The sequence below is a fragment of the Thermobia domestica genome, chromosome 8 (genome assembly GCF_964235325.1).
Source record: "Thermobia domestica chromosome 8, izTheDome1.hap1.1, whole genome shotgun sequence".
Classification (NCBI taxonomy): domain Eukaryota; kingdom Metazoa; phylum Arthropoda; class Insecta; order Zygentoma; family Lepismatidae; genus Thermobia; species Thermobia domestica.
The window spans coordinates 48,207,625-48,231,595 of NC_137461.1; the positions used below are offsets into that span (position 1 = coordinate 48,207,625).

General features: G+C 35.7%; 1 protein-coding gene across 1 annotated transcript; it reads left to right on the plus strand.

The window, feature by feature from the left end:
• Window positions 1-16,473: 16,473 nt before the first annotated feature.
• Window positions 16,474-21,097, plus strand: LOC145692116 (uncharacterized). Its single transcript, XM_081767411.1, has 2 exons — window positions 16,474-17,392; window positions 17,496-21,097. Exons 1-2 carry the CDS (start codon window positions 16,474-16,476, stop codon window positions 21,095-21,097), a joined length of 4,521 nt encoding a protein of 1,506 aa, XP_081623537.1.
• Window positions 21,098-23,971: the final 2,874 nt, after the last annotated feature.

The following is a 23,971-nucleotide window of genomic DNA, read 5'->3' on the forward strand; positions in this document are numbered from 1 at the left end:
TACTATCAACATATATGGGTTTGTTAGAACAATAAAATGAGGATATCTTGGTAAGTACTTTAATAACAAACTATGAAGAAATCTCGAGTAAAATAATAATAATAATAATAATAAAGTGTTGAAAAAGATTTTACAATGTTAACGTCCTTCCTCTGTTCATTCAAATATAACAAGTTTCCTTTCATTATGACCTCAACTATTATAATAAGTACATATTCACTATTATAAAAAGTACATATTCACTATTATAAAAAGTACATACTCAATAATGTCTTGTAAAATATTTTACAATATCTGCGTTCCTTTCTCTGTTGAATCAAATGTTAACAGAACTTTCTTTCCACATATTTTTTTAAAATTATTCCGTCAACTATTGTCGTTTCCAAATGATAGGTTAAAGGAGCAGTAGAAAATTGTTTTTGAAATAACACATTTGATACTGCAAGGATGTGATAAAAAATTATGATAAAAAATGTCCACACGGTTACACAACAGTACTATACTTTCGGAAGCTTGAAATCTCCCTGGCTAGTAGCAGAAATTCTTAGAATTTCGTAACTTTTTCTAGAAATTTCAGATTCCCTGACTCTTCCAGGATATCTCGCTTACCTCGCCACCATGTATTGCAAGTAATAGAAATGTCCTTATAAGAAAGAGTAACCAAAAGCTTCCTGAATTTTTTTAATTTTTAACGCAATCCTTCTTTTTCTCATTTCATTTTGTTTAATCCTTCCTTAATTTGTTTTCATTTCTGGTCTCGAAAGGGGGGAGGGGGTCCGAACCCCCCATTGGCTACATGCCTGATTCCCTTCTCAGATACTTACCGTTTTGCACCAGCTTTATCACAATGCTACTTCCCAGTTACAACTTAATGGCTATCTTCTCCCCCCTTTTGAGATTCATAAAGGTGTCAGATAAAGTTGCACTTTATCGGGAATATTGTTTTGCCTTGCAATAGATCCTCTCCTTCATCATTTCCAGCACCAGCTACATCGGCTCTTCACAGTTTCCATCAATTGACAGCCATTTCATGTATAAATGATTTAACGTTCCTCTGTGCTACCACTGGTCAACTTGTCTCAACTTTATGAAAAGTCGAAAGCTTTTCCCTAGCGAGTGGTTAACCTACACAAAACAACTCTTTTGACGATCAATAACTTTCAGACCTTGCTTCCCAGGGACGTATTAGCCTCTCTGACTTGCACGACAGAATCAGTGATTTTAGGTGCCCGGTTTCAAGTCCCATGCCACACGTCTTACGACCATATTTGACAGCCATTACTCCAGGTGCTGCGTATGAACTTAGCAATGTGCCGTTCAGGAACTTTTACTCAACCTCAACGCTTTCACTATCTGAATATTTACATTAGTTCCAAACTCTAGTTTCTAGCGCGTCTTCTTGCACTGCCCGACAAATATGCGCGCCAAATTGACTCATTATTTGGTTGGTTCATATGGCAAGGCTACATGTTGCGCGTGAAACGACGCGTTTTATATCTTCCGTCTGCATGTGGTGGTTTAAATCTAGTCAGTGTGTGTCACAAATGTGGAGCTCTTTACACGCTCACCGCCCTCGATCATCTGGATCATGCCTCCTCCCACTCTGCGCAATGGTTTCAATGCTGGGTAGATCGCCTTTGGCCAGGGAACAATCCTGCCCACGTTCGTTTTCCTGAATCGTGTCCAACATCAACTTACAGTTCATCCTGGCCTGGTCGATGGTTCCGAGTGAAAATCCTTCCACTTCTTGGACTCCTAAATCTCTCTATATCACATTGTTGCAATCTGAGTTGATAAATGTCGCCCCACTATGTCAAGTCAGAGAATCGCACCACAATTTAGCCTGCTATTTGGCGTACCATTCAAGCGCCGTATCTTACATCCCCAATGAGAGGAGCCTGGTATCGTTTAGTAAATAACTTGACTGTGACGAAAGCCAGACTGTTACAGATTGGTAGGAGTACGTCCGACATATGTGACTTCTGTCCGCAGGTGGACACTTTAGAACACCGATATACATGATGCAGGGCTACGCGACCTACGTGGGAAACTGTGTTCCTTTCTTGGGCTGATTTGTCGCTGTTCAGGGAGATATTTCCGGAATTTCAGTGGTTCCCGCCTACCAAACAATAAGCAGTTACCTGGCTCATCTGCTCTACTATTTTATTTATAGACAACTACCGACCTTTCTGTGACCGGTATCTATATTTGGCATACTTGAACCGAGTTTGAAAAAAAAAACAATTTACTCAAATAGACGAGTAAAGATTGTTCGCTCGATTTCTCCAGGTGACTCTCGATGTTTACTCTTAAACTATAAAGTTGTTCGTATTGTATAGTCTCCTTGCACATATATTTTAGGTGTTCATATTATTCTTTAGATTTAAGCTTATCCATACAAATAAGTCTCTATGTATGTCTCTCATGCAACTGAAGCACAGAATGTATTTTATATTGCTCTAAATAAATACAATTTTAAAAGGTGGTAGAGCGCTCTCCTCTGGTGCATGGGGTCCACGGTTCGACCCCAGCTCGCGCCAATAAATTTTGTGATGCCGTGCGCGTGGGTTTTGTCGGGATTTTGCCGTTTCTTCCCAATTCATTCATTCCATCATTTCATTTATATATCATCATCACCACCTCCTTTAGCCTCGCCGGCATAAGCGAGGGACGTAAAACTTTAAGATTTCGTTTCATTTTAATTTTTTCCGTTATTTGCTACCTCGTTTATACGAACACCCACCACCGCTGACCCGTCTGCTAGCTACGGATGCACTCCGTTGTTAACGCTTGGCCACCCTGTGCTGCGCTCCTGCCATCACTCGTTAGATAACATTCGTGATGTTTAGTGACCACCTAGCACAAGTTGGTTCGTGTTTTATGCACCGTAATTTTTATGCCATACTTTCACACTGAATTTATATTCATGACTACATCACAGTTACAAATAACAAATAGTAACCACTACCAAGTGACCCAGAGTTAATACCAAGTGATCTGGGGGAGAAACTAAACAACATCTCTTATTCCGATGTTAGTGTCACTTTATTTACACTTTCTGGAAGTTTCTAGTGGGGGAATAGGAAATGCCCCAACCCCTGCCCCTACAATTTTGATCCCTGCCCTAGCGTCGTCAATGTAACTTGCCCGCTTCATCTGTACATAACGGCCTATTTATTACGCTAAATATTAAATAACAGTAAACTAAAATGTACAAAACAGTAGGCTTACCTCGATTTACACAATTAATCACACACTTACAATGTTACAATATTCGGTTTTTGCTGCTAAATAGTTACTTTCATTTGTCAGTTTCAGCTGATAGCTCCCATAAACGCATAAACATTATCCAGAAGTCAAAGTCGATACACGTGACTTCGTAACTAAACAGTTTGGTCAGGAAAACCAAATCTTTACCAGATCACTTAAAATTTGATTGGCATAACCAAATTAATCAACCAAATGTTCTGACCAAAAAATATAAGGCCTTATGCAGAGTCGTTTTGACTTATGATTAGAGTCATACTAAATATCTGACTATTGAAGGAAACATATGTTAGTATGGCACTAGTCTTTAGTATGGAACTCTTTAGTATGGCACTAATCACGTGTCAAAATAACTCTGCATACGACCCATCTTGTTCATGATCAAACACGTTTGGTATAAATGACCATATTTTGGTTAAACTAACCAAATAAAGTGACCTAATGCCCTGACCAAACAAGTTCGGTATTCCTGACTAAGTCATTTTTTTTTCAGTGAAGAATCACACCGCAAAGAACAACGAGCACATTCGTAGGTGTAGTCAGAACTTTTCATAAGAATGTGCACAAGTGTATTGGAAGCAGAACTTTTCATGTGGATATTCCCAACCCTCATTTGGGTATGCATAAAGGTAATTAACGAACTTTTCATATGGATGGACACAAAGTAATTAAAGTAATACCTTCCACATGGATATGGATATAAAAAGAACTAAATCAGAACTTTTCATTTTCGTATTCACATAGGTAATTAAAGAATTTTTGATATGGATGTGCACAGAGATAATTAGAGAAGAATTTTTGATAAGTATATGCACAAAGGTAATTAAAGAAGAATTTTTGATATGGATGTGCACAAAGATAATTAAAAAAGAATTTTTCATATGAGAGTGCACAAAGTTAAGTGAAGCAGAATTTTTGATATAGATGTGCACAAAGGTAATTAAAGAAGAATTTTAGGTATGGATGTGCACAGAGCTAATTATAGAAGAATTTTAGATATGGATGTGCACAAAGGTAATTAAAGAAGAATTTTTGATATGGATGTGCACAAAGGTAAATAAAGAAGAATTTTTGATATGGATGTGCACAGAAGTAATTAAAGAAGAATTTTTGAAATGGATATGCACAAAGGTAATCAAAGAAGAATTTTTGATATGCATGTGTACAAAGTTAAGTGAAGTAGAACTTTTGATGTGGATGTGCACAAAGGTAATTAAAGTAGGGTGACCAGATTTTGCCAAGCTAAAAGTAGGACACAAATATTGTAATATATGACAGTTTATTGCGTCGGCAATACACATATCCTTATTTTATTTAGCGTTAACCTTAAGTTAAAACTTTTTTTTTACTCAACAAAAATATTGAAGGTATCCAACACAACTCCGAATACTTTCATGAATGACAAATTTAAGATTGATGAAACAATTTAAAATAATTTGATAGAGTAAGATAAAGGAGTCACTTTAATGGAAAAGAAAACCAGTACGTAAAAGCATATTTTGTTGAACCATAAAAATATGGTTTGTCTTAACTGTTATTTATCAATAATTCTTTTTCGAAAACATTAACAAATTATTTTCATCAATATGTGACATCTGTTTACCAATTAAACATCAGTACAGTGCTTGGTGACATATTTTTGGTTTAAATTTAAAAGGCGCAGTAACTTGCTGTTTTGCAAAATCATGTCATGGATTCACTATTGATAAAATTATAGTAACATTTGGTTATTAGTAGCTTTTTAAGAGTATCAGTTTTTAACTGAGGTTTCTCATTAGTCACGAATTATTCATTATAGAAAATTCCCTCTCAGTCGTAGCATTTGTGGCAGGGAAGCATATACTGAACTCATAATACTTGGGAATATGGAATAGAAATTTCTTCAAAATGCTTGAATAATTCACTATGTCTTGAATCTACCCTCATTTCACCAGTGGTCTATTCTTTATTTTCTTTCAGAAGTAGCATACTTTTTTACAGTTGTGATCTCATCAAACAGGTAGCAATCCTTTGCTTCTTTCCTGAATATTTATTAATGTAGTTCAAGCTAATGTAGACATTATCCCATTCAATACTGTGATAAGTCTCGTACCTGCCTTACTGATATCTCAACAAGACCTCAGTGACAACGGATACTATATTCCAAAATAATTTTTCGTATATTGTTCTCCTTTCCTAACAATAATCTCTTCAGGAGTGTTGAAAAACACAGAGGTTCATCACTCAGAAAAAGAGTGTCTGTTGTTCAAAATGTTGTGCATAATGAATGAAACATTACAATATTGCAAATAAGTTAACTCAGGACATTTCGCAGGACATTTTGAAAAGAAGGACATTTCTCGATTTTCTAAGCGTCTTCGCAGCAGGTAGGACAGCCCTTTAAAAAACCGTACTGAACTGCGAAAATCAGTACGTCTGGGCACCCTAAATTAAATAATTTTTGATATGAATGTGCACAAAATTAAGCAAAGTAGAACTTTTGATATGGATGTGCACAAAGGTAATTAAAGAAGAATTTTTGATATGAATGTCCACAAAGGTAATTAAAGATGAATTTTATATGAAAGTGCACAAAGGTAATTAAAGAAGTTTTTATCATATAGATGTGCACAAAGATAATTAAATCAGACTTTTCGTAAGAGTGTGCATAGAGATAATGGAAGTTGAACTTTCCATATAGGTTTCAGGTGAATTAAAACTCATCCACTCTCTCACCATAACACTCTTACGTGCACATTTAATTGGATTTTATGTATTCAAAATGACGTAAAATATTATTTCAGTGGATTGAATTACTAATAAAATTTTAGAATACATGATAATTAAACTAAAAAAAAATAATTTTATTGAAGTGTGTACAGGCACACCTCGTAGCTGCGCCTATGAGCACATTTAAAAAATCAATCAAGCATTTGAATTCTCCATATCACATTTCATTATCTAGTTCGTTTAGAAAACGTATCAGATTTCACAATTCCTTTTTCTCTGAGAAACATAGGTTATTTTTTTTTAAATATTTCCCTTCTCACAGTACAGTGATATTTATTTACTTTCAATTCACTGCAGAATTATATTTAGGAATTGACATCGATGACGAGATATCGGTAACAACACGTTTGCAGTATATTATTTACTAGTTTGTAACAATAAAGGTGTGATTTAAAATGAAAATAACAAGACTTTTAGGAACGATCCAAAAAATGAATCAAAAGGTTGCTATCTTGACCAATAATTAGTTTTTGGATCTGGGTCCACAAAATTTTTGAACGGCCACTTAATCGAGTTTTTAAATCTTTTACGGAATAATAACATCATACTGACTAGTGAGTTAAGTGATAGTTTGGGTTTGGCTACATTATATGTAGTTCTCCATACATAAGCTTACAAGAAAATTTTTGATTCAAATATATTGGGTCTTTTGATCCAATAAATAAATAAAAATCCATTCAACAATGCCATAAACTAATATGAGAGACGTAAGATGTAGAAATAAAATTAACAAGTAGGAAAATTTTAACTGAAAATTGCATTTCTTCTTCTCCTTTTTACATTCTAAGAAGTTATTTAGACGCATACTTCAATTCATCTACATACTTAAAAACATGTGAATAAAATGTTAAATAATTTTTACTTTATTCTTGTTTTTATTTTCTAAATGATAAATGGCAAATCTCTCAGTCTGTGCGTCACGCTAATTCTGATCATAAACAGTTACCCTAATCAGTGTTGCTACCTACGCTAATTCTAATCATAAACAGTCACGCTAATAAATATTGCTACCTACGTTAATTCTGATCATAAATAGTCACGCTAATAAATGTTGCTACGTTAATTCTGATCATAAACAGTCACGCTAATAAATGTTGCTACCTACGTTAATTCTGATCATAAACAGTCACGCTAATTGTAATTTATGTGTATCTGACTTGAGTGTACTGGAAGGTATGAAATGTTAAGCCACCATTTCTGTTAAAAGAACTCATTTATTGGTATCCCTAAAAGTGGTTATTCATAACTTTTGGGATTTAAATGCTTTTGTATCAAATAATTTTGACGTAACACAGAAAAGCGTGTGAAGCATCGATTTTGGTTCGAACAAAATAGTATAAAGCAGTAGTTCTCAAAGTGAGGTCCGCGGACCCCTGGAGGTTCGTGGAATCTAGCCAGGGGGTCCGCGACGACTAACAATTGAAAGGTCTTGTAAGAAAATAGAACTCACAGCTGATATACAAGAAGTATTTTTCAGTTACTAAAAATAAATCAATAAGAAATTATATCTGCGTTTGTAAATTTAAATGTTCTACTTTACTAAATTTCTGCCCGGAAGCCGGTCAACCGTTTTATAGGACTAATTCAAGTGAGAGAAATTCCTTTTTAGTGCACTTTTTCAAAAGTAGTTGTACATTAATTGCACAAATTTCATGGATTTCATCTCCAAGTGGTGGAAAGCTCCCACCAGTACCACCAATTTCAGATTTTTTTTTAAAAAAAAGAAATAAATGTTAGTCATTCCTATGCTTATAAACATCAAGCCTTCTCCCAATTATGGGATTGTCTCTTAAAAAAGATGAGAAACCCCTCTCGAAATATGTTCCAAGACTCATATTGGTTTGCGTGTGCGCTGTGAGTATACAGAACTGTCTAAAAAGATATTGCAACATTTGATGCCTTTCCCTATCACTTGCTTATGTGAGCAGACCTTTTCTGCTCTTTGCAGTATTAACACTTTGAATCGAAATCATCTTAATGTGGAATCGGAGCTAAGATTGATGGTGACAAAAGTTATTCCAAATTTCAATACAATTATGGAAAAAGACAAAGAATTTAATTCCTCACATTAGTGACCCTAGATTTGAGAAAGTTGTTTATCAAGTGGATTTCCTTTTTAAAAAAATGATTTTCAGTCTTGAAAGTTACTGTATTTTCAAATGAAATTTATCTTTACTAGAAAACAATCATGTATCTTTAGAATAAATTACTTATTGCATGGTTTTTCTTGATCTTTTTTCTGGTCAATGGTAATTCTAATTAGTATATTTTAATACCATGTGAAATTTTAGACAGCATTGCAAGGTGGTACGCAGATCACTTCCCGAATGAACAGGGGGTCCACGCTATCGGAAAGTTTGAGAACCACTGGTATAGAGTATTTTGATGTTAATGAAGTTTAATACTCATAAAAAGAGTAGGTGAGTCCGAGGATTTTAGTCATTTTTTTGGTTTTTAATTATACCGTATTAAGTACAGGTCCAAGAAAAATATTTGAAGCGTTTGAGTGATATTAGACTTCCCTTAAAACGAAAAATAAAAAAAAATAAATAAAATAAATAAAACTTGGATATTCTTGTATTAATTAGTAATTAGCCCGAAAGTACCACAATCTAAATTATCTCACCATGCCTCACTATCGGGGCTAGCTCAGACAATACGCAGTGCAGTTTCAGTCTGTTTGCTTTTCAATGGAAAAATGGACTTCAGAACTTCAATTTTTGTTTAATTTCATAAAATATCCACTCGAGAGTGTCAAGAAACATTATACTGCTACGTTCTTCAATCCTTAAACCATTATCATACCATATTTTTTAAAAAAAAATATATAAGCCTTGGAGAATGTTTTAGTCTATCATATCGTCCAGATATCACAATCTGCCTTTATAAAACTTCTAACCATCAGTCCAGGCGACATGAGCACAACTCTTGCAACTGAAACATTGGATCTGTTTCTCTTTTAGTTTTTTTTTTTTTTTTGTTAATAACGTTATCGCAGCAAACCAAACACAAAACATCATCGTCACTTGAGACTTTTATCTGGTGTTTTCTTTTGCCTTTTCTTATACGAAAATGTAAAGACAGGCAAAATTGAATCCCACACGGTGAACAATTTTCTTTACTTGAGAAGCGTACACCAAAGAAAACATTTGATGAGATGAAAAAGACTATAGAGAGGATCGCTCCGTAACCATTCCTCCAACTTGCTAAAAGTGTCAAGATAAGCTTAAAGTCTGTGAGAAAGATAATCTGTGAGGGCGTCTTCCTGATGGGTTTCCCGGCTAGTGACATCTTTCCAAAAGCAGAAACTAGTTACTTGTTTCCAGGAACCACGTAAACCAGGAGGACTCTTTTGACAGACTAATAACTCAGGATGAAACCTGGGTCTCTCAATATCATACATAGACTAAAACCCAGTGAAAGCATTGGAAGAATACTTACTCGCCAAATCCAAAGATGATCCTTAGCGTCCAAGGTACCTTGGAGTAGTGATGTATTTCCTGGGGAGGGATACCACAATTACACGGAAATACCGTGTTTTACTGCTGTAAAAATCACGGGATTCTATCAAAACCAAGACGAATGTTCTTCAAAGGTGCCCGTATCCTTCAAGACAACGCTGCAGGTTACATCTCACATCAGGGGTAAAAGTGAGGGGAAACGCGGGGGGACACCGTCCTCCACCTCCAAAAAATATGTACGGTGTCCTCCAGTTTCTAAAAACTTACAATGGGCAAAGATAGGCAGGGGGACGGCGCGGCATGAGGTCATGCTGCTACCTACCGTCACCCTACCTTTTAAGATCCACTTTTACCTCTGACTCATATGTTGCTCAGACAGAAGCACGATCCATGAATATGAAATTCTTCCCCATGTCCACACTCTCCTAACTTTGCACCATCTGATTTCACCTGTTCCAACGACGAAGTTATATTTGAAGAAAGAGCATAGCCAAACCGATGAAATGCTCGTGGCTATTATAGGTTCATATATACAGGTAGATAAATATAGATAAAGATTAGTGTCTACTGAGCTTACTTCATCTTAGTCAATGGTACGTGGGTCAGCGAAAATATTGAATGAATTCTCCTCGTATATCCTATCCTAACTATATATAAAACTACATGAGCTGACATAAATTATTGAGCACTTCCTGTAGGGCTACAATGGTTAAATTTGGCACGATTGTAGCTTTCCGGAACTAACCCACAGGAAAATTGTCAAAAGTGAATATTTTTAATTTTTAGGGGGTCTAAAGAGGGGATGAAAAATTTCCCCATGTTATTTAAATGGACCTTTTTTTGAACTTATAATCTCATGTTTTAGGTACTTAGAATTGGAATAGAAACTTGAAATTCGGTATGGTTACACATTTTCGTTAGCACTACCTAAGTAAATCAGTACAAGTAAAAAATTCCGACCTTAGAGTGGTTTTATAGGGAACTGAAAAATCTTTCCCATGTTATTTATATGGGACACCTTTTACACCCTCAAATTATTGAGCACTTCCTGCAGGGCTACAATGATTAAATTTGACATGATTATAGCTTTTCGGGACAAACCCACAGGAAAATTGCCAAAAGTGAATATTTTTAATTTTTAGGGGGTCTAAAGAGGGGATGAAGAATTTCCCCATGTTATTTAAATGAGACATTTTCTGGACCTATAATCTCATGTTTTAGGTACTTAGAATTGGAATAAAAACTTCAAATTCGGTATGCTTGTACGTTTTCGTTAGCTTTACCTAAGTAAATCATCAGAAATGAAAATTTCTAACCGTAAAGTGGTTTCATGGGGAACTGAAAAATCTTTCCAATGTTATTTATATGGGACGTCTTCTATACCCCAAAATGTTTAGGCACTTCCGTCAAGATTAGAATGATGAAATTTGGTATGATTGTATCCTTCCAGGACTAACCGACAGAAAAATTGCCAAAAGTAAAAAATTCCAAATTTAGAGTGGTTTTATAGGGAACTGAAAAATATTTCCAATGTTATTTATATGGGACACCTTTTACACCCTCAAATTATTGAGCACTTCCTGCAGGGCTACAATGATTAAATTTGACATGATTATAGCTTTTCGGGACAAACCCACAGGAAAATTGCCAAAAGTGAATATTTTTAATTTTTAGGGGGTCTAAAGAGGGGATGAAGAATTTCCCCATGTTATTTAAATGAGACATTTTCTGGACCTATAATCTCATGTTTTAGGTACTTGGAATTGGAATAAAAACTTCAAATTCGGTATGATTGTACGTTTTCGTTAGCTTTACCGAAGTAAATCATCAGAAATGAAAATTTCTAATCGTAAAGTGGTTTCATGGGGAACTGAAAAATCTTTCCAATGTTATTTATATGGGACGTCTTCTATACCCCAAAATGTTTAGGCACTTCCGGCAAGATTAGAATGATGAAATTTGGCATGATTGTAGCCTTCCAGGACTAACTGACAGAAAAATTGCCAAAAATAAAAAAATCCAACTTTAGAGTGGTTTTATAGGGAACTGACTGAAAAATCTTTCCAATGTTATTTATATGGGACGTCTTTGTATACCCCAAAATGTTTAGGCACTTCCGGCAAGATTAGAATGATGAAATTTGGCATGATTGTAGCCTTCCAGGACTAACTGACAGAAAAATTGCCAAAAGTAAAAAATTCCAACTTTAGAGTGGTTTTATAGGGAACTGAAAAATATTTCCAATGTTATTTATATGGGACACCTTTTACACCCTCAAATTATTGAGCACTTCCTGCGGGGCTACAATGATTAAATTTGACATGATTATAGCTTTTCGGGACAAACCCACAGGAAAATTGCCAAATGTGAATATTTTTAATTTTTAGGAAGTCTAAAGAGGGGATGAAGAATTTTCCCATGTTATTTAAATGAGACTTTTTCTGGACGTATAATCTCATGTTTTAGGTACTTCAAAGGAGTATGCGTGTAGCAGGATACCACACGGGGTGGTGTGGAAATACTACAAAGTTACAAGAGAAAGAATCGACCTTTGTCTTACAAATATGCAAAAGTTATGGTCGAACAAAAATCCCAGATTTCTTTTTTGAAAATTATAAATAAGAAAAAAAAACCCTCTGAAAATGAGAATCCAACATCACCATTCATTATATAATAAGTCGATAAATTGTGGTTGACAAAACAAAGGTTGCTATAAAAAAAAATAAACTGTGAGTTATTAAGCAAGGAGCAAGGGATGATAAATATGAGGTCTGGGGATGTTGGGCCGATTTAAGGAAACATTAAGAATAAATGCACGAACATATGACATGCGAGGCCGTAAGCCGAGCAAATACGTGGGTCTGGGGGCGAAGCCCCCAGCTGGCCAAAGGCTAGTATACATATATAACTACATGAGCTGACATAAATTATTGAGCACTTCCTGTAGGGCTACAATAATTAAGTTTGGCGTGATTGTAGCTTTCCGAAACTAACCGACAGGAAAATTGCCAAAAGTGAATATTTTTAATTTGTATGGGGTCTAAAGAGAGGATGAAGAATTTCTCCGTGTTATTTGAATGTGCCTTTTTTGGACCTGTAATCTCATGTTTTTAGGTACTTAGAATTGAAAAAAAAAAAAACAACAACTTGAAATTCGGTATGATTGTACGTTTTCGTTAGCACTACATAAGTAAACCAGTAAAAATAAAAAATTCCAACTTTAGAGTGGTTTTGTAGGGAACTGCAAAATATTTCCCATGTTATTTATATGGGACACCTTTTACACCCCTAAATTTTTGAGCTCTTCCTGTAGAGTTATGGGCTACTATGATTAAACTTGACATGATTGTAGCTTTTCGGGACAAACCCACAGAAAAATTGCCAAAAAATTGTAAAAAGTGAACATTTTAAATTTTTAGGGGACTAATGGGGGATGAAGAAATGTCCATGTTATTTAAATGGGTGTGTTCTTGGGATACAAAATCTTATCTTTTAAATAGTTGAAATAGGAAAAGAAACGATAGAATTGTGGGTTCAAGAGGTGCGAGGCCGTAGACCGAGCAAAGGCAATGTGTGGGAGCGAAGCCCCCGTATGGGCAGATTCAGAAAATATGAAGAGCAAGTTCACGAAATGCACTGTTGATGCAAAGGGCGATAGATAAGATATGCGAGGTCGTAGGCCATTACGGCACGGCCCTGACTAGTAATGGCACTAAAAACTCACCAGTTTCTACAAGAAAACGGGCGACAAATCGCATCCCATCTAGAATGTTTATACGTATTTCCGTCTTGTGCTTTGTCATTGTTTTGTAACAATGGCTTTTCGGTATTAGCTACCAGGAGGGTTTAATGATTAGAAACTCTTTAATTGCTCTGAAAGTGTTGGAAGCTTTTTTAAAAATTGTAAAATAAGTGACTTTGAGATAATTTGATTCCGTTTCACAATTACCTGCTTCTAATAACACTAGTCAACAAGGTTTTTGCCACATGAAAGAAGAATGCTGATCTTTAAGGAACTTTGGCCGCTGTTTTTCTCTATCACACACAGTTTTCCTGTGACAGAGGGATTTTCGGGAAATTTCCCCCAAAATTTCCCTTTTTCATCATTTTTGTACCTCTAGCTCGGGTACCCTTATGCATATAAACATACAAATTATATTCTAGGTTATCTTGATTTATACTTAGTAAACCCTGTAAGTTTCATCTGAGCCGCATCATTCTTCATTGAGAAATAAATATATTTTTATAAATATATGCTATGTGTACTGTCCATTTTACCATATAGAATAGGTGCAGAAAAATCACATGTAACTTCCACGGGAATTACAATATAAGCAAGGTTTATACTTCATTGGATTTGTAATGAAACATACTTTACAATGATGTATACACCATGTCCGCCATTTTATAAGAGGGAAATTCTAGACTGATTTTTCGGGAAATTCCCTAAAAAAGTAGATTTTTTGTCTCATGTCACGGGAATTGCGCCAGATTAATCCTATTGAAAAACTGGTCTTTAACTCCAAAAGTATACAACAAAATTCTTAGTTTCCACGCCTTTTAAACGTTTTTCAAGATAGTAAACAAAAAATTAATTTTGACCTACAAAAACAAATATCAATAACTCACAATGGATCAAATGCACAACTGCTTTACAAAGTATGAAAATACTTACAATTAATTCTTCCTTTTGTAGTGCCAGTCACTTTCTCTAACTAAAAGCCAGCAGTAGTCGCCCATCATATGAGGATCCCATTTACCTTGATAACGTTGCTCCATTTTTTGAATGTCCTGATGGAATCGTTCCCCTTATTCGTCAGTTACAGTTCCTAAATTCTCGGGGAAAAATTCCAAGTGGGAATGAAGAAAGTGAATTTTCAGGGATATTCTACATCCTAACCTTTGATAGCTATCCAAAAGCTCTTGAACCAATTGACGGTAATTTTCTGCCTTATGATTTCCCAAAAATCCATACACCACTTTACTGAAAGCTCTCCAGGCGGATAGTTCATCATTATTTAACTTTGTCTCAAAGATGTTGTCCTTTAATAGTTTCCGAATTTGATGCCCGACGAATATCCCCTCTTTTACTTTCGCGTCACTAAGTTTTGGAAACTGACTTCTAAGGTACGCAAAACCTTCTCCATTCTTGTCCATGGCCTTAACAAAGTTTTTCATTAAGCCTAATTTTATATGTAAAGGCGGCAGCAGAATTTTTTCTGAATTAACTAAGGGAGAATACTTAACATTGTGTTTCCCTGGCATATATGTTTCTCTTGGGGACCATTCTTTTTGAATGTAGTGTGATTCAGTTGCCCTACTGTCCCACAAGCAAAGAAAACAACAGTATTTTGTAAATCCTCCCTGAAGCCCCAGTAATATAGCAATGACCTTTAAATCACCACAAATTTGCCAACAGTACTTGTTATAATGTATCACAGCTAACAACACAGACAAACTTTCATAAGTTTCCTTCATCTCTACGGAATATGCCATTGGAATTGATGGTTTAGTGTTCCCATTATGTAGCAAAACAACCTTAAGGCTTGTTTTAGAGGAGTCGATAAACAACCTCCATTCTTCAGGGATGTGTTGGAAACCTAGTGCATTCATTAAACCATCTATATTTGTACATGCACAGAGGGAATTTTGCATTATATAGTAACCTGAAAATTGTTCATGTCGGTTTCTGAAAATTGAAATTCTGGTGGTAGGAGCCAATAAATTCCATTCTTGAAATCTCGATCCGAGCAACTCAGCTTGTTGCTTACTGTTAAGTCTTATATTATGTAGTAATATTTTTTAAGAACTGGAAACACTGTTTCTACGAAATTTAGATTTCATTTGTTATTCAAGATGGAAAGTGTTGGAGAGAGACGGTGCATAAGACACGAGGCACGAACATTTCTTCCATAATTTTGAAGTTAAGTTTGTTATTTAAGTGCCACGAACACAGTGCAGTTATTATATGTACTTTGTGGTTTATTTTAAGTGTTAGTTAAAAACCAGCGATTAGTAAGGTACAATAAAAACTAAAAACAAGTATTGGAAGTTTCCATTGTTAGAAGACAGTCCATTACCAGTTAAGTAAATGGCGAACATTTAAGAACGTAAGCATAAACAGTTTTTTGGTCCTCCAGTGCCGAATGGAGGAAGTGTTGTGCCAAGAAAAAGAATAAGTGAATCATTCAAACATTCATATTGACTATGTATGTGTAAAGACAGTGAGTGTTACGAATCAAGCAAAATTGACCTAGTGGACTTATCACGTACGCGTCTACGCATTCAGCTGTGCATTGCAATCTGAAGAAAAACAAAGGCGCAATGTAGCAGTCACGTAGCTAAGTACTGTATATTTTTTTGTTTCTTTTACTTGTGTAAGGGTCTGTTGTCATAAGGAATTCAGGTAGAAATATCACTAGCAATGGATTCAAATACAAATTCTCTTATAAAGGCAAGAGGCCTAGCTAAAGCTTCCCTTACAAGAATGAAAACATTTGTTGAACAATTTGGAGCAGACGGTGATGTAATGCAAATTAAAGTTAGGTGTGCACGTTTACCCAATATATTCAAAGAGTATGATGAAGTGCAAAAACAGCTTGAATTAAAGGACGAAAACGATTAATATACACAGGATAGAGACTTGTTTGAAGTTACTTACTAAGATACTCTTGCAAAAATGACGTCAATTGTTGAAACAGCTGAGAAGGCTAGTAGTAGCAATAGAAGTTCATCAGGTGATTCAACCGCGAATACAGGGTGTCTAAAATTACCAGTCATAAAGCTACCAACATTTAAAGGTCAAGTTATAGATTTCAGACATTTTCATGATACTTTCAGTAGTTTGGTTGTAAACAATCAGAGTTTAGATGATATTCAAAGATTTCATTATTTGTTGTCCTCACTATCAGGTGAAGCAAGCAAATTAATTGAGAATATACCAGTGACAGGTGAAAATTTCAAACTTGCTTGGGAAATGATATGCAAAAGGTATAATAATCCAAAGCTAATAGCAACTGCTCACGTAAAGGCATTGTTTTCATTACCGACTGTCAGTAAAGATTCAGTGGCGGACTTAAGGACATTATTAAATCAAACTATATGTAACGTAAATGCACTTAAGGCGTTACAGTTAGATACTACTTTGGAGGATATATTGTTATCGCACCTAGTTTTGGAAAAGCTAGATGAACAAACACGTAAAGACTTTGAAAATCAAACAAATAGGGAACAGTTTGCTAGTTTAGAAGAACTTCATGTCTTTTTAGAAAATAAATGCCAGGCCTTAGAATTGGTAAAGTCTACGCAATCAAAGTTGCATCTCAGTAAATCTAATGTTGTTAGGGATGTAAAAAATGCTAGACAATCTTATGTGAGTACTAATGTTTTGTGTTCGTTTTGTCAACAAAGTCATGCGTTGCACAAGTGTAATGAGTTTCAGAAATTAAGTGTATCCAAAAGATTAAGTTTTGCGAAACAGAACAAACTTTGTTTTAATTGTTTGAAAGTTGTCAACCATGTAGCGAAAGATTGTTCGCTAAGTGCATGCAAAATATGTAATCTCAAGCATCACACGTTATTGCATAGTGATTTTAAGAAATCACAGCCTAATCATGCTACAAGTGTTGAAAATGATTCTGTTACGGAACCTGTAGGGGAAAAGTCAATGTCTCAAGGACAGGAAGTTGTTAATACTAGTACTTATTGCTCTCTGAAGCCTAAAAGTAATGTGCGTGTTTTACTTTCAACTGCAGTTGTTCAAATTAAAGATTGCAATGGTAAATTACATATGGTTAGGGCTTTGCTTGATAGTTGTTCCCAATCTCATTTTGCAACAGAATCTCTCATTCAAAGGTTAAAATTAAAGAAATATCCTATCAATGTTCCTGTACAAGGTATTAATAATGTAAGTTGCAACGTTAAATACGGAAGTAAGTGAATTCTCTTCTGTAAGTGATTTTAGTGTAGATGTTGAGTGTTTTGTGTTGCCAAAAATAGCAGGAAATTTACCTGATGCTGATATTGACATTAAAGAATGGAACTTTCCACCGAATTTACAGTTAGCGGATCCTAATTTCAACAAGTCTGGTAAGATTGATTTGTTGTTAGGTGCTGGAATTTTCTTTAGTCTACTCAAAGCAGGACAACAGGTGCGTCCAGGAGCATTTCCAGTTCTCCAAAATACAGAGTTAGGATGGATAGTTTCAGGACAATATCAGATGCCAAAGCACAACAACTTCACGCCAGAACATCAAACATTCTTTTTGCACAACAACGATGATTTAAGCCATCAGTTGCAGAAGTTTTGGAAAATAGAAGATATTCAAGAAACTCCTTTATCCAAAGATGAAAGGGAGTGCGAAGAACATTTTATCGCAAACACTAGAAGACATTCAACAGGACGCTTTATAGTGAGATTGCCATTCAAACAAGAAGTGACCCAGTTAGGTGATTCTTATAAGACAGCTGTTCAGCGTTTACAACAACTAGAGAAAAGGTTAAATAGATGCCCCAAGTTACGCATAGATTATGTCGCATTCCTTGAAGAGTATGAAGCTTTGGAACATATGAAGGAAGCGGAAGGTAGCTCTAATATTACTCAAGGATATTACTTGCCTCATCATCCAGTTATTAAGGAAGCTAGTACTACTACGAAGACTAGAGTAGTATTTGATACATCCGCATGCTCAACTAGTGGCATTTCACTGAACGATGTTCTCAAAGTTGGTCCAACTGTGCAAGACGATTTGCAGTCAATTGTATTAAGATTTCACACCTACCCTATAGCTTTTACTGCAGATATAGAGAAGATGTATCGACAGATTTTGATTGATGAGCGTGACTGTAAATTCCAGAAGATCTTGTGGAGAAGATCAGAAGAAGAACCCATTAAGGTATATGAATTAAAGACTGTCACATACGGAACAGCCTCAGCGCCTTTCCTTGCTACTCGGTGTCTCCAGCATTTAAGTGAAGAAGAAGCTTGTGAATATCCGAAGGCAGCACAAATTCTCAAGAATGACTTCTATATTGACGATTGTATTTCAGGGGTTGAAAGTTTGGAGGAAGCTTTAAAGATAAAGGACGAATTAATACAAATGCTACAAAAGGGTGGTTTTTTGCTAAGAAAGTGGTGTTCCAACAGTACTGAATTATTGGAATCCATCTCTGAAGAATTGAGAGAAACACAACTTCCATTACGCTTAGACGATAAGGGTCAAGTCAAAACATTAGGATTACTTTGGCATCCAGCAACTGATCAACTTCAAGTGATGAATGGATTCACTCTAAATCAAAGGTCGAATAATAATTTAACAAAACGCAAGATGTTGGGTATTATTGCTTCAATCTTTGATCCGTTGGGAATTGTTAGTCTAATAACAATCGTATGTAAGATAATTCTTCAAGATCTGTGGCAAGCAGGATTGGAGTGGGATGAAACACTTCCTAAAGAACTACAGCAAAGATGCAAGACAGTACTTGAATTTATTCCTTCATTATCAGATATCAGTGTAGACAGAATGGTTCTTCAGTCGGGTACCTTGATAGACATTCAAGTTCACGCTTTGTCAGACGCTTCAGAAAAGGCTTATGGGACATGCGTGTATTTAAGATCCGTCAACAAGGATGGTCAAGTTACTTCGAAGCTATTATGTGCTAAGTCCAAAGTGGCGCCCATAAAGAAGATTTCCCTGCCTCGCTTAGAGTTATGTGCAGCAGTGTTGTCATCAAAACTTGTCAAGAAGGTAACTAAGGCATTAAAACAACGAATATCCCAGGTATACATGTGGACAGATTCTATGGTGGTCTTAGCATGGTTAAGGGCAAGTCCAAATAGATGGAAAACATTTGTTGGCAATCGAGTTGCTGAGGTACAAGAAGTGGGAGGAGAATGGAGACACGTCGCTTCAAGTGACAATCCTGCGGATATTATATCAAGAGGAACAAGTCCTGACAAGTTAATACATAATAGTTTGTGGTGGAACGGTCCTCAATGGTTACAGTGTTCTTCACTTGATTGGCCTAAGACGGAGCCTGCCCCACTCAGAGAGATTCCTGAACAGCAAAAATTAAAATCAAGTTACTTAGTGACAACTCAAGATAATAGTATAATCGAAAGATTCTCTACTTTGAACAAACTTCAGAGAGTCTTGGCTTATTGCATGCGGTTTTCCAAGAATGCTAAAGTAGAAGCATCAAGAAGAAATGTAGACGCTCTTACTTTGGAAGAAATTGAAGAAGTTTTAATCAGACTAATACGAGAAGTTCAAAATTCAGTTTATGCTAAGGAAATGGCTGATCTTAAAGAAAGTGGAAGAGTTAGCAATAAGAGCAAACTCTTGTCTCTCAATCCTTTCATATGTGATCAACAATTACTAAGAGTTGGTGGAAGATTAAAGATGTCTGAACTTGAATTTGATGTTAAACATCAAATTATTCTACCACCAGATCATCACCTAACAAGACTAATTATAGAACATGAACACAGGCGATTGCTACATTCTGGATGTCAGTTAATGCTAGCATCACTAAGGCAAAGGTATTGGATACCTAATGGTAAAAATGCCATCAAGAAAGTTATTAGAAGGTGTATTACATGTCAAAGATTAAAGGCGTCTGGACCAGAACAATTAATGGGACAACTACCAAAACATAGAGTAGAACTAACAAGACCTTTCACAAATTCTGGAATTGACTTTGCCGGTCCTATTTATATCAAAACTGGTACCAGAAAGTCAAAAACAAAGGTGAAGTGCTACATTGCAGTGTTTGTGTGTTTAGCAACAAAGGCTATCCATCTCGAAGTTGCGAGTGATCTTACTAGTCAGGCATTTTTAGCTGCTTTGAGAAGATTCATATCTCGTCGAGGTAAATGCAAGCATATCTATAGCGACAATGGTACTACGTTTATTGGTGCCAACAAGGAACTTCAAGAAGTCGCAAAGTTGTTGCATACAGCTGACCATCAAGAAAGGATTAAGAATTTTGCAACTACTGAAGGAATCCAATGGCATTTTATTCCACCATATTCGCCCAACTTCGGTGGTCTTTGGGAGGCTGCAGTTAAGTCCTTTAAATACCACTTAAGAAGAGTCATGGGAATGTCATATCTCACGTTTGAAGAATTAACAACATTAATCACACAAATAGAAGCTTGCTTAAATTCGAGACCTCTTGTAGCATTATCCAATGATCCTAATGATCCAGTAGCATTAACTCCTGGTCATTTTCTTATTGGTCAACCATTGACAGCACTACCAGAACGTGACTTACATAAGGAGAAGATTAGTTCAATTCAAAGATGGCAAAGGATCCAACAACAATTTCAACAGTTTTGGAGAAGATGGTATATGGAATATTTGTCACAACTACAAGGAAGAAATAAGTGGAAGAGAAGCTGTGCCAACATACAGCCAGGTCAATTGGTGGTTCTCAAAGAAGATAAGCTACCTCCTCTATCGTGGAAATTGGGAGTCATCACTGAAGTGCATTCTGGACCTGACGGTTTGGTTCGAGTGGCTATTGTTAAAACTTCAAATGGTTTATATAAACGCTCAATTAGAGGACTTTGTGTTTTACCAAATAATGATGAATCGTAATGTCATTCATGTAAAGGTATATTTATTTCCTGTTTTAGTATATTTTATTTGTTGTTATGTAAAGCTTTTCTTCTTTTTTTTTTAAAAAAGGTCACTAGCCCTTTTTTGGCGGGCGGCATGTTAAGTCTTATATTATGTAGTAATATTTTTTAAGAACTGGAAACACTGTTTCTACGAAATTTAGATTTCATTTGTTATTCAAGATGGAAAGTGTTGGAGAGAGACGGTGCATAAGGCACGAGGCACGAACATTTCTTCCATAATTTTGAAGTTAAGTTTGTTATTTAAGTGCAATGAACACAGTGCAGTTATTATATGTACTTTGTGGTTTATTTTAAGTGTTAGTTAAAAACCAGCGATTAGTAAGGTACAATAAAAACTAAAAACAAGTATTGGAAGTTTCCATTGTTAGAAGACAGTCCATTACCAGTTAAGTAAATGGCGAACATTTAAGAACGTAAGCATAAACATTTACTCAGATTTAGATCCCTCACTAAGTCATTCAGTCTGGACTGGTTAACAAGAAGAGGTGTGTTTTTGGTTGGGCTATAGTTTGGATCAAAGGAAGTTGATGGTTCGGGCAACTCATCTACTTGCTCTTCTGCTGGAGAAGATTCTTCTGACTGTGCGTATGGATAAGGGATTGGGAGTTCAGGTCCAAGTGGTATGGGTTTTAGAGCGAATGGAACATTTGGATACTCAATATTAGATTTTGTTCGTTTAGAATGACCCCAAATGTTTGTTAGACAGAAATAACAGTCTTCAGCATGACTGGTTGGTTCTCGCCAGACCATTGGCACCGCAAAAGGCATAGCTCGAGTTTTATCGCCACTTTTCCACTTAATAAGAGTAGAATAGCATGTTACACAGCACACATGGGAGCCCACACTTTGTTTTCATCACCCACATGACACCTAAAATAGCTATAATCTTGTTTTAACGTTTCTGTTAATGCACGGCGCTGTCTTTTCACAGTATATTTTCCACACACGTAACAGAAAGTGTTCGGTGAGTTAATACACGCACGCCGCGATCTCTTCATAGCGGAGAAAGAAAACAAACACGCACACGCACTTACGACCACTTGTTACAGGTAAATCCAAATCAAAACTAAACCTACAATATGCATGCAGTTATACAACACTTCCTTATCTATTTGCCATGGACCTGACAATTTATCAGTAGAGTCCGATTTTGCGCAGCTTTATTGCATCAGCTAAACACGTGTTGTTGAACAGCTGTATCAATGCAATCACATGCCAGGTGGTAGGAAACCACAGACCTCTTACTCCATGTCGTATACTCTCATTTTTCGTATTTTTGCCTGTATGGGTAAATCAAATTGTGTATTTTTTCTTTCGGTCCAAAGAACGCAACATCACGTCTTAAAATAAGTAGTACAAACAACATACATGCAGCTATATTTATTTCTCTAGAAATAATAATGCGATTGTTCTGAAACTTGCGAGGTTTCTTAAGTATAAATCAAAGTTTTATATGGTGTCATTTTTGTATTTATATTTCAAGGGCCAGTGGTACGAAAATTTGGAAAAAAGGTATATTTTGAGGGTATTTCTCAGCCCCGTCCCCTTGTCACGCAAAAAACCGTGGATGATGGAGAAAAACGGATCGCACTTTCGAATTCAGCGACCAAAGTTCCTATAGGATAGGGTGACCAACCGTCCCGTAAAAACGGGATTGTCCCGTTTTTTTTCACTATCATTCCCAATGTCCCGAAAAATTCTCCCGGGACGCCAAAATGTCCCGTATATACTTACATTGGGTATAAAAAACCTTTCGAATCGCTAACATTTCCTAATTTATGATTATTTTCTACGTTATGTGATTATATTGTAATATGTCTAATTACTGAGTAACGTCATTACAACGTTTGCGATATTAGATGTGGTAGCTGCACTGTTTTCCCTCCTAGGCCTCCCCACTCCGCAGACGACAGTGCAAAAGGCTGAAAGTCTTATGAAGAACAAATGTAAGCTGTTTTTACTCTCTATTTCGGGCGATGAAAGATTGAGGCGCTATCATCAGTGCAGTACAGTGTTTTCGTGATTTGACTAAGATGTAACACACTATGAAAGAGGAACAAAGCTACAGAACTCTAAAAGTGAAAGTAAAAAAGAAAACTAGTTGTAAGTGAAATAATGTTTAAAAGTAACAAAATGCAAATAAAAGGAGTTGGAATCCGATGCTGAGAGTAATTATAAATCCTGTCGGTGACAGATTTGAGCATTCATATTTATTTTTAGTAATGTTTTCAAATATTTCATGTTTTGTTAGCTGCTGATAGTTACTTGTTATCTAATTAACTCCACAACCTTTTCAATAGGTTTTAAAACGAAAAAGTGTAAATTTGCCCTTTTTTGTGAGAAATACAAAAAAAGGAGAGAGAGAGAGAGAGAACGGAGAGGCTAAAAACTATATTTAGGGGAGAAACCTATCCAGAAATAAAAGGTGTCCCGTTTTTTATAGTTGACGATTTGGTCACCCTAATTTAGGATCAGATGTTTTCTTTCATGTGGCAAAAACCTTGTTTACTAGTGAGCTATTAAATTAATTGAATTGATATAAATCTATATTCTGACGCAATTCCCGCTTCTGTATCACTATATGAACAGTGACATGAGACAAAAAAATCTATTTTTTTAGGGAATTTCCCGAAAAATCAGTCTAGAATTTCCCTCTTATAAAATGGCGGACATGGTGTATACATCATTGTAAAGTATGTTTCATTACAAATCCAATGAAGTATAAACCTTGCTTACATTGTAATTCCCGTGGAAGTTACATGTGATTTTTCTGCACCTATTCTATATGGTAAAATGGACAGTATACATAGCATATATTTATAGAAATATA

Excerpts from the sequence above, each read along its gene's own strand:
- LOC145692116 (XM_081767411.1), top strand. The coding sequence starts at position 16,474 with ATGATATGCAAAAGGTATAATAATCCAAAGCTAATAGCAACTGCTCAC. Across the intron at positions 17,393-17,495 it reads TATCAATGTTCCTGTACAAG|CAGGAAATTTACCTGATGCT; the intron begins GTATTAATAATG and ends TGCCAAAAATAG.